Consider the following 14,570-nt stretch of genomic DNA (forward strand, 5'->3'; position numbering starts at 1 on the left):
TTTTATTAATTAAGCACAAAAAAACAAATCGGGTGAAATGTTCAGACATGCTCACACTGTGAACCTAATGGTTTTTGTAGTGGTAATTCATTCCGCCCAGTTCATGCGGTCAATGTTTACTCACCGCAAACAACATCTTTGAAGACGCATTTAACTTTAACTGTAGTCTGGAGACTGTTCCTGTTTTTTTTGTGTGAAAATCTGCATTTGTGTTCAAATTCTCTTCACTTTTCATTTTCCTTAAAATGTTTAGATGTAAAGCAATCAGGTTGTTGTTTCTTCTACATGCACGTACATGCACACAGCGGCAGCAGACATATCTATACTCATTTAACCAGACTGGCACAGCTTGAGTTTCAACCATAATAGGATCAACTCATGTTGACCATTTAGATCTGAGCAGAGAGGGAGGATACACACACACACAGTTGTCTGTAGAATACACTCGATGGTGAGAAAAAGCCACTGAATTGCCCTCTCCATGTGACCTGTGATCTTCATTTGAATCATTGTATGGTAATATAAAGGCAGCCATGACTTTTGTCATCTGTGCTCCTACTTGTGATTGTTTAGGAAGTGAAGCTGCTGTAGACAACATTCTAATAATGAATGAGTCTATCATCATCATTCTCAGAGCATCAAGCTGGATTAGCAGTCACAGCGGCAGTAACTGATATATAGTCAGTTTCTTATATAAATTAAAACTTCCTTCATAGATACATGTACTATTTTATTGTGACAGTATTCAAGTGAAACACTGGATAATTTGGCCTCCTCAGGTCTCCTGATGGCAGGAAAAAAACATGGATTTGCTCAGAATGCTCCAAACACAACAATTTGCCAAGGAAACAATTGTCTGATGAGGGGTCACACGAGAACAACGCTTTCATCTGAAGGGGTTATGACACAACAGCATTGACAAGCACTGAACTGTGCTGAACTACTGAGTTGAAGAAAACTAAGATGGTCATGAAAATATAAAAGGTTTTTTGCCTGAGGAGCAGGACCTTGCATATGACTGTGAGTTTTCCATATGGACAATTTAAAGCATTGCTGCTGGTGGGGCAAAGACAAAAACAGAAAAAGACAATGATGCCACATGAGGAAAGACAAACACACATGCACACAGACGGAGGACTCACATGTCAGAGCAACACAGACAGCGTTGCATCATCATAATGTCCTACAATCAGATTACAGCCTGGCTTCCATAACTCAGTGTGTCGGCTCTATAATGTCTCAGTGTTTCTGTTAGGGTTCATATGTATTTGTATCTATGAGTGCTGCCTGTGCTGTCCCTGTACTAAGGGACGACTTAACAGTACAATAAATCAGCTCTTAAGCAGAAAGCGAGGACACAGGACTGATGTAAACCACTGTGTCTTTATATTCAGTGTGCATTAAACACAGAAATCTATAGGTAAGCGCTTTGGGGCAAGTCAGAATCTTTAAGGTATCTGTAAGCTGAGTAGCACATTTACCTTTCCAACCTGTTAAGCATGTTTTCACTCCATGTCCTATCATTGTATAAGTCTGACACTTCAATTTTTACACTGCTATTATCTGTTCTGGAATTTAATTAGGTCTCACCTCAAGACTTTATTAGTCTTTGCAAACAATTAACTGACTCTATCCGAATGATGATGTGATGGATTTTCCAGCGTAGGCCAGATACATGGACAGTATGGCTGTACACGCGAGCGAACAGTATTTTTGGAATTAATACAGATTTCAAAATTACGAAAACCATTGTCTTATGTTACATTCACACACACAGTCCTGTGCCCATACATTTACATCATATACATTTCTTCATTGAAAACTTTTTAAAAAATCACTAGGTTTATGATAAGCGTTTATTTTCCATTATAACTATTACCCTAACTCTAACTGTCACCCCATGGATAGGGTAGAGGAAGGGGAAGGTGTGCTATTGAGAAATGGGAATGGCAGTAATGGCAGCTTGTTTACTTCCACCCACAAAATTATGGTTTCTAACATACAGTCTATTTCCCCAGGTCCTCTCGCTGGTTTCTTTATATATCCAGATACAGTTTATTTTTATGGTGGGATATGAAATAAAAAATTTTTTTTTATAATTCTATCACTAAGAGCAGCATTTGAGTGTGTGTTCCTGTGGACTTACTTGGCCAGCTGCTTCTCAGCATCAGCACAGAGCTCCAGCAGTCCCATGAGTACCGCTGACACATCCATATACGGCTCCCAGACGGTAAAGCCTCGGCCAATCAGATCGATAGCAGTGCGGCGGATGGTGCTGTGGGCGGGCAGCTTAGGGCTGGGGGGCTTCAGCAGCAGGAAGGTCAGTGCCTTACCTGCAAATGGTAGAAAAAGTAGCATCACCATAGTGTAGTGTAAGGCCGGGTTTAATCTCAAAATGACAGGAACATGTGGCGCTCTAGAGGTCGAATGTCCAACAATGTTATAATATAATATCAGGACAAAAAGGACACAGAGATGTCATGAAGGTGTTCCAATGAATTCAGACTCAACATATTGCTGTATCTGCCACTGTGACCACAGTTATTTCACATTTTCAGGATTTTTTCTGTAGGAAATTTGCTTGTTAAAGTTTTTTTTTGTGGGACAGGGCACAAGCAGTATTTTAAAACATGACCATATTATGTACTCTATGAAGCAAATAAAATAATGATTGAACTCCTATGAGCATATAAGCTCAGCATGACTTCAGTGTCACTGTACATAGTGGAGAGTCCCTCCCACTGTGGCAACACTGACAGAACAATTTTCTTCAAAGGGACTTTCTATGGAGAAATCATATGTACTTACAAAAAGTATACAACTCCTAATGTGTACAAGGGGGTTTGGATAAAAAATATTATTTTGTGCCACACACACACACACACACACACACACACACACACACACACCTCACACACACACACACAGGTACACACAGAAGATGAAGACAGCAAGTGGGATTGAGGTCACTTCATAGCTGACCTGACATTTGAGCCAGTCTCTGTGGGGATGGACTGACCATTAAGACTCCAGAAGATATCCTCCCATCCCTCACTAACAGCCCCTCGCCCCAACATGTACACGCACGTGCAAATCCCCTCCCAGGTGCCTGCCTGTCTCTTTCTCCCTGCCAGTCTCAGCAACAGTAGCTTGAGGTCCAGAGCTTTTAGCAGGTTCTTCACAAAATTCTACACAGAGAAGATAAAGTCGTCCTGGTTCATAAACCATTAGAAATGTTAACAGAAAACTATATCCATCTCTCAGTGGGTTCTGTGGCTCTTTCACTGGGCCGTCAAATTAAACTATTATACATTTATTTAGTCTTAAAAGTGTACATGTAAAGGTTTATCTCTCTCGACACTTCATTAGCATAACAAAGACTCTTTTGTTCTTCTGCTATCTGAGTCCACTCCCAGATCAATATTGTTCATTATATTTTCACTTAAAATGTAAATGCTAAACAGTTGTAATAAGAAGAAACACATAATATAATACAGATCATTTACTTTAAGTATTTATCATTCTGCGGTGGCTCTAAAGGTCCTCCAGTCTCCAGACACACACAGCTAATCTCATCATCTGGATCTTCTGGCATTTCATCATCAGCCCGCCTTAAATGGCAAATCCCCTTCCTTATTGGTTTACAGCTACACACAGCCTATAGATGGGGCTATGAAAGATTTAACTAGAGGCTAACCATGTTAGCATCACTGGGTATGACCATTATAAAATATAACGGCAGTGACAGAGCACTTACTGTGCTAGCATCGCTGTGCTATGTCTTTATGGGTGACACAGACTCTAACCGATGGACAGCTGTGCTAACATTTTTTGTTGCAGATCAGGTGTGCAGTTAGGATGCTGCTAATAAGTCAAAAGGATGGTGAACTTTGACCCTCAACTGGTGATCAACATGCAGTAAGAGATTACTAGTGAGAGAAAAAAATCAATCAACTTCTGTTATATTCAAACAGTGGACTATAAATATCATCTGTCATGTTGGGTTGAATGAACTTTGACCTCCGGTAAGTCATTATTACAAATCATCATGGCCACACAGAAACTCACTTATACTTTTGCACCATTCCTTTACTCTTCTTTAATGTTCAATTCAATTCAATTCAATTCAATTTTATTTGTATAGCGCCAATTTACAACAGAAGTTATCTCAAGGCACTTTACAGTGTAAGGTTTAAGACCTTACAGAAAATATTTATACAAAAAATTATAGAGAAAACCCAACAATCCCATTTGAGCAAGTTTTAGGCAAAAGTGGAGAGGAAAAACTCCCTTTAGAAGAAGAAACCTCCAGCAGAACCAGGCTCATAGTGGGCGGCCATCTGCCTCGACCGGTTGGGGTGAGTGGAAAGAGAAGAGAGAAAAGAACAGCAGGCAATAAAGACAACAACAAGCATCAAGAAACATTGGGCAGATGAACTGGATTCTGGAGCTGTACAGCTCTTCTTAGAGTCCTTTAAATGCTGTTTGCCAACCCAAATCAGTATAGCCATCTAAGCACTCTGCCATAAATGTTTGATTGATGTGTGTTACTGAGATGTTTCTTATCACTTCAGAGGACTTCTAACACTCTGTTAGAGTGACCATTGGGTTCTCGGTTTTTGGTTCTCCTTCTGATCAAGCCCCTTTTCGTGGGGTTACTCAGATTTTAAGAAAAGTCCAGATTTTTTCCCCATTTCACAATTATTGAAGCCACTGTGCTACTTGGAACACTGAGAGTTTTAGAAATGGTTTTATCTGGGGCAACATGTAATAGGGTCAGTGGCTGGACTCCCGGTTCCTCCTGGCTATGATATGTTGAGGTGTCCTTAGAAAAGAAACCCCACAGTACTGCCGTCATCTACTGCAGCTGTCCAAACAACAACTTCTTCAAGGGGATCAATAAAGTATGTCATTATTACTATACCATTACCCGAATTCTAATCTATTGGTGTTTCACTTAGTTTGTTTATTGGTTTTAACAACTAACATCAGGTATACTTTAATCAGGAGATGAGATAATTTGATATTAAATTAGTTAAGTTTGCAAAGAATTCTAAAAAGCGGTTTAATGTGCTAAAATTGTTTCTAAATCCACTATGTAAGGTGGTAGCAAAACACAGCACAGGTACAGAAATTAGGAAAATAAAACTGGTACAATGTAATGTACGTTTGTAACAGTTGTGTAAATAATGTAAAAATTTTATGTGCTATTACGTAAAATTTTATAAGATTTGATAAGAGAGATTTTTGCCAACTTTCATATCTTCCATCTGCATCTATCTGCAATGGTTAGTTCCTAAAGAACATTCATTAAATAAACTGGATAGGCAAGTGTGTGGGAGGAGATTTAGGGGTCATGACAGAAGGTCACTAGTGACATTCAAACCTGACATGTGAATACATGTGTACGTGCTCCTGATACAGCGGCCACTCCCAACACAGGACAGTAGGCTTCAGGGGTCATAAGGTCAATGATGCAAGCAGTGACAGTTACTGTGCGTGGGCACGTGTGTGTGTGATGTCTATGTGTTTGTTGATCCTGATGTAAGCTTAATCTGACAGCCAGACTCTCACTTAGAAACCTCATTATTGTTTTTCCTGGACAATTAAAGATGACTGTTAACATTCAGTGCTGTAATTGTCCAGATCGGGATTCAAATTTACAGCCTCTCCCGTCTTAGTCAGTGAGCAGGAAGTAAGAGAGGTCCGCACTTGGGTCCATTTCTCACTGTGGACATCTTTGTTTAAGGGCAACCTTGGGCCCAAATGAACCAATAGCTATTGACAAAGCATCAGTCGGCCATAATGAGCTGTTAGTTAGAGCAGTAAACATGTCACATTAACACAGGGTGATTAGAGCTGGAGGAGGAGGGAGGAAGAAAAAAAGGAGGATGGAAGAAGAAAGGGAAGCACAGAGTGTGAAATAGTGACTGATTGGTGACGTCTAAAGTTTACCAGGCCGAGTCGAACACTAACAGGTTTTCTACTTTGTTTCCCCGTTCTGCTCTGCCCTCTCTTTCCTTCTCTATGCATGGGCCTAAATGAGAGGTGAAGGTAAATCAATGTTGGGGACTTGGGTAGGAGGTAAGGAGGAGAAGCTGGCTAAGGGTGGCTGCAAAAAAAAAGAAACAATACAAAAAAAAAAGTAGAATAAGAACCAGCTTGACTACAAAACAGAGAAGTACACAGTATATATGATGAAAACACAAAAATGAAATAGAATAAAACAGAAGTAAAGTATACCCCCATAAGAATCCACTAACAACTGGCAGCTTGCTACTTAGGTTTGTTTCAGTTTACGAGGAGACAGAATAAACGAAACCATCCTCAATTTACTTTTTTGTCTCTTGCTTAGTTCTGTATCTTCAGAAAAATCTCAACCAGCCATGAATACTGAGATAAACACTTCACAGTGCTAATTCTAATTCTACACTGAGCTAATGTTTTCATCTACCAGTTTCCTATCCCCTCATGTTTGTCCCCTTACTTTTTCTTCTGCATTAAGTGTAAAAATGTTATATAAAGGTATTTCCACTCAACTGCTTTTCCCTGTCCAATGTTACTCAGCACAGAATGAAACTCCAATCAGTGCTCATTAATGTTTTAAAATGCCACCGTTAACACTGAATGGCTTTCAGAAGGTACTTTAGGTATTGTGACATTTACAGTGAGCATTATTGTACAGACTGAGCAGTTTGACTCCTCTGTTCCCTCTGTCATCGGCTGTCCTTCCTTCATTTCTTCCTTCCATCCTTAGGCTTAATCTTCTATCTTTCCTACATTTCCCCCTTTCGCCATATGAAAACATCAATCTATACTCTGCTGTATAGACTACTGCACCCTGCCTTTCTCTGGGTGGACAGCTCTCATTCATCATACACACTGTGCAGTACGCCAACAACACCGATACATCTTTCAATTTCATATCAGAGAGAGAAGAGTGGGGCAGAATAAGAGTCGAAGGTGAGAAAACAAAAGCAAGGAAAAGGATCAGTAAAAGAATAAAACTGAGGAAGAGAGTGAAATCAACAGTCAAACAGAGGAGGAACCATAAAAATGTCCTCCACCACATAGTTTACAGTAATCAGTAATCGTCTATTTGAGCATTTTATGAACTAATAACACATTTTCAGTCAACCAGTCAACCAGTCTGCGAGGTTAAAGCAACAGCATCAGTCATTTTTTAAAACCCCAAAATACAACATACAGTATGTTTATCTATAGGTGACCCCTAGTGGCTGTATGAATTAAGACTTGTCAATCAGGAGTAAAGGCAGAGGAAGCATGATGTCAAGATAAATAACAAGGAAAATGTTTTCACACACATAGGTGAACAAAGTGGGTATCTTTGACATTAGACGCTGCTTATTCTCCACTTACTACCTCGCTGGCAAGACGTTTTTGCAGTGTGTTATATGGCAGAATCAAAGCAGAGGGGGGTGGAGCATGGGGCAGTGGGGTGTTGCTGCAGTAGCATAGTAGCTAAGTATTTTTATTAAAACCTTTTTAAATAGGATTTTCTGCTTTAACCAGACTGATACCCTTAGTTAGAAAGGCCACAAACGTGAGAAATTTCTGAATCTTTCCATAAATGTGGGTACATATTTATACTCTTATTAGTCAATAAAAATTCAAATCACTAATTTCAGTCCTGACTTGGTATCCGGTAGGTTTGGGGTTTTCTGAAGTTTCTCCCTGTGTATGTACAGGTGAGCTGACTACTGTGTGCAGCGTCTAACTAAGCAGTGCCACGCTCCACAGCCTATCAGTGACGGCACAGGCTCCTGTCACTGGGTGAATGGCTCCAAAGGCAGGAGCAGTGGGATGGAAGAGCAGCTCTGCTTAGTGCAGGTTTGATGCCTACCAAGGCCAATGCTACAGGCACAGCATGGCACAGGCTAGACTGACTGTGAGTCTGAGTGTCTAGTGTATGTGAGACTCAGTGGCAAGCTCCTTAAGGTGTCAAGCTTGGTGGGTAAAAATCAATTCAATCTCTGTCTTCACATCTAATCCAACACTGAAGTTTCTACTTTGTCTCTTGAATAATTCGGAGTTTGGCAAAAAAACTCTGAATTAACACAAAAAGACTAAAAAAACTAAAATAGTTTGTTTCACTGTCTGTCAAAACAAGAAACAGAAAATGTGTGTTGGACAGATTAAGATGTCCGGAGCCTTTTATCTGTTTGGGATGAGGGGACTGTTCAAAGGGATGTGGATTCTGCAGTTAGAAGCAAAAACCTGAACCTGAAGGTTTCTCATGATCTGGTGAAAATTAGAAATGACACACAGCCAAACACTACTGGAAAAAGAATAAAAAAAAAATAAAGGATCACAGAGAAAATCAATAACAATATCAGCGGCGCTTCTGCTATTGTTGACTGTCCCATGACCACTGACTTCACTTGCTTTCGAAACAGCACTGTTAGCTTTTAATGACATACAGTGGCTTCACAAAGTGTTCAGACTCCTCACCTTTTGCACACTTTATTGTTCCGTAGATTTAATCTGTAATGAATAAAACTGCAGTTTCTGCCCATCACTCCCCACAACTAAGTGAGAACTTAAGCTCCACCCTCCCCCAGTAAATGTTTGTCTGTACTTACATGTGTGTCTGGCCAGTGAGTAGTTTGATGATCCTCCGCTTGTTAGTCCGAAGCCCTCAGGAGCCTGTCCGCCGGCTCGAGCCCGTGCTAAACCCTTTGGCGGCTCAATTTCAGCGCCAAACTCGGCTCCAATGACTCCCAGCAGCACGATGGCGGTGGCCTGTTTACGACGCTCCTCGTATGAGTTGGAAATCTTCTTGGCGTTTGGAGGCAGATTGGACAGACATCCTGGCAGAGAGATTAAAGAGAGAAATTAACAGCAGCTCATTCTGACCATGTTGATTTAGCAGTGTGCCTGATATTATTAAATCAGAAAGTTCCATATTTGGTCAGATTGCTACAATTTATTTTATTACCCAGATCTATACTTAAGGCACCCATTAACAAGTCCATGACTGAGAAAACTATTTAGTGATGAGAACCCTGAGAAGATCTGGAAAGAGCTGGTAAGCTGACACACATCTAAATAAACTTTTTACAGATCTGAAGACAGTGTGCCTGTTTTTTTCCTTCTTCTGACATCTACAGACACATTTCAAATGGAAAGGCGGGGGTGGTGGTGGTGGGGTTAATTCTTTTTCATTCCTTTTCGTGTTGAAAGGTGGATAAAAAGCAGCAGGCCTGTGAGTCTCCAGTGAGCAGATAACAACTGAACAGGCACACTTCTATTGTCCTAGTATTAACCATTACTGACACACACACACACACACACACCCACACACACACACACACACACACACACACACACACACACACACACGTGCAGGCACACGTCTTATTGTTCCACTGAAAGCCTTTAGTCACAGTGCTAACACACACACGTGCTCATAGACCTCTGGGAGGATTCTGGACACATGCAACTGGAAACCCTTCTGTGGTACAAGAGTGTGTGTGTGTGTGTGTGTGTGTGTGTGTGTGTGTATCCTTCCATTGTGTTCACCAAGGCGACCCCAAAATATCCTCTTTTGTGTGCGTGTGTGTAAAGGGCCTACGCAGTGGGGAACTGCTGTAGCTCTGAGATGGAACATGAGTGTGTGTGGGGGGGACAGAAGTGTGTCTGTGTGTGTGTGTGTGTGTGTGTGTGTGTGTGTGTGTGTGTGTGTGTGTGTGTGTGTGTGTGTATTGCAGTAGGTGATAAGAGCTACTTACTTACCTTAGATCAAGGCCCAATAAGGACTACATAAAAACTGCACGTATGTGTGTGTAATGACCTAACACACACACACACACACACTTTTCCAATGCAAATACTGACTGATTTTTGTTTCTTACTCCTTTTTTTTGATATTTTGTCTGGATAAGTAAACACAACATTGTTGTGGATTTGCACTGCAAGGGGAATAGCCACAAACTCTGCACATACACAAGTCTGGGTCACTTAACACCAAATTAATAAATCAATTGATCGTAGCGGGTAAAACAGCTGTTTTTTACTGGAAGGCCTACAAAGGTAAACAGCAGTCCATCATCAGCAAACATTAATACAGTGTTTACCCTCTAACCCTTGCACTTATAATAATTTGGCTGAAAATGTATTTATGTAAAACAAGGAAATTTCCATCGGAGGACACGTCTATACACACCCCATTAGAGAAAGTGGGTAATGTTTGCACTTAGCAAACAGGCAGTACTGTCAAAAGATTCTTAACAGCATATACTGTAGTAGTGGCCTGGACCCAAATATTCAATCTTTGGGCAGGTATGTACGCGTTGTAAACTGCACTATTAAAATGTAAAAATATACCATGTCAGTTCCCTGTCACTCACAGCAGTAAATGTCACATCGCTAATTAATCTTGCTAATGGAGGTAAAGCAAAATGCTTAAGATGTCAGCTGCATGGAGCTGCATTAAACTAAATGATGACAAGACAAAAGCAGTGTGCCTAGTATGTAGTATTTTCAACTCAATGAATGCTGTATAAAAAAGTATAAAAAAACAAGACTATGGTAGCTATCAAAACTCAGATTATCTTAAGTATGTTATTGTGAGCATGTGAGCATTTCCTTAAGCAAATGAAAGAGAATAACAATGACAACGAAAAGGTGAATCTTGAAGAATAACGCGTTGAAAATACATTTTAAGGCACTCCATCAGTGATGGAGGACCTTTAAGAACAAAAAAGAAAAAAAAAACCAAACATACAAATTCAGGAAAATTTTTGTCCTGTGTGTTTGCTCTTCAGTCCTCGGAGCCCCCTCCCCCCATATTTCCATACTATATCGTGGTGCTCTTTATAATGAGATTGCTAAAGGGCAGCTGTCATTTGGAAGAAGGCCTAGCGGCTGGCTCTGATAAATGGATTACAGATGGCATCCATCCCCAGGGCCAGACTGGGCCAGCAGATAACAGAATTAGAGATAGACTCCTAACCATAATCTCTAAAAAGTTGAGATTTACAGCAAGAAAAAGAGGAAGTATAGAGAGAGAGAGAGAGAGAGAGAGACAGATTCAGACAGACAGGGTATGTGCAGGAGACAAAATCCAGGCATTTAGTAACATATAGTGTAAACATCATTTTTAGGTGAGAGGTTGGCACCATTGGTAGTTTCCTCTTCGCTGTTGGTGGATGGGAATTTATTTCTAACTACTTACAGAGGGGGATGTACCGTACACCGTTTGCTCTGATTGTGTATATGTGCTAGTGTGTTCACTGCCCATAATCAATCAACAATGACAGCACTGTTTTGCCACATCTTCTAAAGCCTGGTTCACTGGTCACTGAACTATCATTGGTCTATGCTTCCAAAATTCAAACAGGGCTGCTGGTCTAGAAACACTGGCACAAGTACCTACACATATACTCAAAAATGCAGCATATTCCAAACAAAGTAACTTACTGGGGCCACTCTCCCAGCTTTTCAGTGCCAATTTCCACATGTGATCGGCAATGTATATCATTATTATCATAAATATATCACTGTTCAAATGAAATAGTGTTATCTAGTCTGATTTCTACTGGGGACAGGTAAGGAATAAAGACCCTGAAAAGTTATTTTCTTGGCATAAGATATTAGTTTGACAACGGGCCAAAGAGACAACACTGATTAAAGATTATACTTGAAATGAAAAAGAAGAAAAAAAAGATCCTCATGGCAGAAATAATTACTGTAACACTTTTTATTTGACCCAATAGCAGAGCCATAAAGGACTAAGACCTGTTAAATACTTAAAGATGTCCTGACCTTTCATCATTTGGGAAATGTGGTTTTTCACAGTCAACAGGTAGCATCACTTCCTGTCTGTGTACCTGCAGCCCCTCTGCCTGCGTGGATGCACCGATTGATTTTTGAAGCCTATCGATCCGCTTCCTTCACAACCAGCAGATCTATTATAATGACATTGCATCTAAATCCTATTTGTTGGCCAACCTGCTCCGAAACATAACCCAATAAACTAAAGAGGGGAATGGACAAGCCCCCCTCGTCGCTCAGCTAAATCTTCAAAACAACAAGAAATGGATTGGGATAAAAAGGCTTTCTGGATGAAATGACATTATCCATAAAGGAAGGAATCTATTAAAAAAGGGCAGGATGGTGTAATGCAACAACCTGTGGAGTCCATGCAATTACTGTAAAAATATGGACATGACAATAAAAAATAACAAGTAGCATGGGGAACTAAAATATTGCTGAGTAGAAAAAAAAAAGGATCAAACTCTTTTCACTTTTTAAAAAGCTTCCCCAAAATGTTTTAAAATTTGTATACTCTATGTTCTAAAATCTTTTTTCAGTTTTTAAAATAACTAAATGAGAGAAAAGTCATAGATGACTTATGAGGGTGAAGAGAATTATTACTGATGGTGAGAGACAGCACAGGTAGAAGGGAAAAAAACAAATGTTAGAAAAGGGAGGATGGCTAAGAGAAAGGTTAGAGAGGAGGAGGGAAGGAGAAGAAAGTAAAGGAAAGAGGAGGGAAAGGAAAAGGTGAAAGAGGAAAGGAAGACAGAAAGACACTAGAATAAGAGAGAAGGTGGACAAGTAGACAACGCAATCAAAATAAAGGGAAAGAGAATGCTAAACAGGGTAAAAGGGTGCTTCCCGATTCCTTCAACTACATTCATGTATGGGAATGAAGTGATCAGAGAGGAAATGTGGAAATGTGTTTTCTGAGAAATTAGATATCCTTCCTCATCATTCGTAAGATATACACATTTGTAAAATAAACTGCACATGGGGCATCCAGTGACCAGACGGTTGGAGCACATACCTTTACTGACATGAACCGTCACTGCACTCTTACTGAAATAGTAAATATGGACAGCAACCTTAATTTTTGTTTGATGTCATGTAATAATTTCTACTGAATCCTAGTAGAAATATGGCTATATAATTAAAAGTTCACATACACGAATGGACTATAAATTACAGTAAATACCTCCTTTTTTTTTTTTTGCAACCTTTGGGAGGAAAAAAACAACCTTCCCATCCCTCTCCTCCATTGCTGCAGCCCAAACATCTTCCCATCATGCACTTCAGCTCTGCCTCTATTGGTAATCAATGTGAGACTGGTAAAACCTGATCACTGGGGACTGTGGGAGGAGATCAATACCAGCAGGAAACTGATGTGAGAATGATGGAGGGAGGTGGAGAAAGTGAACGACAGACAGCAAAAGGGCTGTGAGAGAAAAGATTTAGGCTAAAAGGTAAAAAAGTTTGTGAGTTTGTATGTACACAAACTCAAAAACAAGCAGACAAAGAGGAATTTAACTGTAACTTACTCTGGATTAAAACAAAGTTCAATATAACAAAAGAGAGCAGGTGTTGTGGAGAGGGGAGGTGGGGGGAGTCATGGGTAAACACTGCCCTTACAGCAAATGTCAGGAGACAGAAAATCTGGGGAAATAATTGAAAACACAATTAAGTTGATAGAGAAAAAAGATTCGAGTCCTGAAACGGTCGCTGCCCTTCCAACCGGTCCGAGTCCATCTGAAGGTTAAGTGTATTTTACTGTCTTAAAACACAGACGGAGAAGCTATCTGCGTTCAGTGGAAACGCTTCAATTAGAGCACATGGAAGCGGGGTGGGAGTGGGGGTAAAGGGGGCATCCGCATGAGATACGACAAAGAAAACTGAATGAAGTTTCTAGAAGGAGACAGAACAAACCTACTGCTTTTAGTATATGCCCTGCTGATCGGACATCTTTGCTGATCATCCTTCAACTTTCTGTTTTCGGTCAGCATGCATTATTCCCTACTGACAGGCACACGCTGCCTTATTTCCAGGACACAGTAAGCCCACCTCATGATCCAATCAACAACAACTCATGAAATCTTTTATGGCTTTTTCATACTGAAGCTACTTACTACATACTCAAGCTACACCGCTTTTGAGGGTTTGATTTGTACTTGAGCATTTTTCTAATATGCAAACTGTTTGCTCTAGACTTATTCATAAAGTTTTATTCATGATGAATGTAGCCTCTTCTGAATTTTCTTCAGCTGCAATTTACCAATAGCAGTTTTCTGTAGCCACAGGACCTTACTGGAACCATGGTGGAGAGAGTTTTATCTGCTCGCTGCTGGATGAGCAATGTATTGCGTGTGGCAAGATGCAAGGCAGTGGCTGACTCATCGTATCTGTGTACAGAAAATAGCTATGTGGCTCATGCTTTTCAGATGTGTCTATGAAGCTAAGAATCTGTGTAGAATATAAAAAAGGTTTTTTTTTTTTTTTTAAACACACTTTAATCTTTTTTATTGGTCGTATCTACAAACTTTTTTTAGTTCTAGTTTCATTTTAGTAACGAAAGACAGACAGACAGAGTATCAACTGCTGCAACTTCTAACCTCAATCAGATTACCCTTTTTCCACTTCATAATTCAGTAATAGTCCATGAAGGCACAGATTGACAATAATGAAAGCCTAAGGTCTTATTTTTTAATCATCTATTATCAATGATGTGTTTGTTTTGCAGTTTAATTTACAATCTGACAGGTTTTTAATACAGCCACTATTTGGCACGCTGT

The 14,570-nt window shown here is 40.0% G+C and overlaps 1 protein-coding gene across 3 annotated transcripts in view; it reads right to left on the minus strand.

Moving 5' to 3' along the window:
* LOC113147849 (WD repeat-containing protein 7) overlaps nt 1–14,570 on the minus strand; it is an 83,209-nt gene that overhangs the window by 16,134 nt on the left and 52,505 nt on the right. For all 3 annotated transcript variants that reach the window (XM_026339115.1, XM_026339116.1, XM_026339114.1), the window contains 2 exons: nt 8,604–8,831; nt 2,147–2,333 (listed from right to left, as the gene is read on the minus strand). In XM_026339115.1, the coding sequence (XP_026194900.1) occupies nt 2,147–2,333; nt 8,604–8,831 (415 nt within the window). The remainder of the gene's footprint in view (nt 1–2,146; nt 2,334–8,603; nt 8,832–14,570) is intronic.

The sequence above is a fragment of the Anabas testudineus genome, chromosome 22, assembly GCF_900324465.2.
Source record: "Anabas testudineus chromosome 22, fAnaTes1.2, whole genome shotgun sequence".
Taxonomy (NCBI): domain Eukaryota; kingdom Metazoa; phylum Chordata; class Actinopteri; order Anabantiformes; family Anabantidae; genus Anabas; species Anabas testudineus.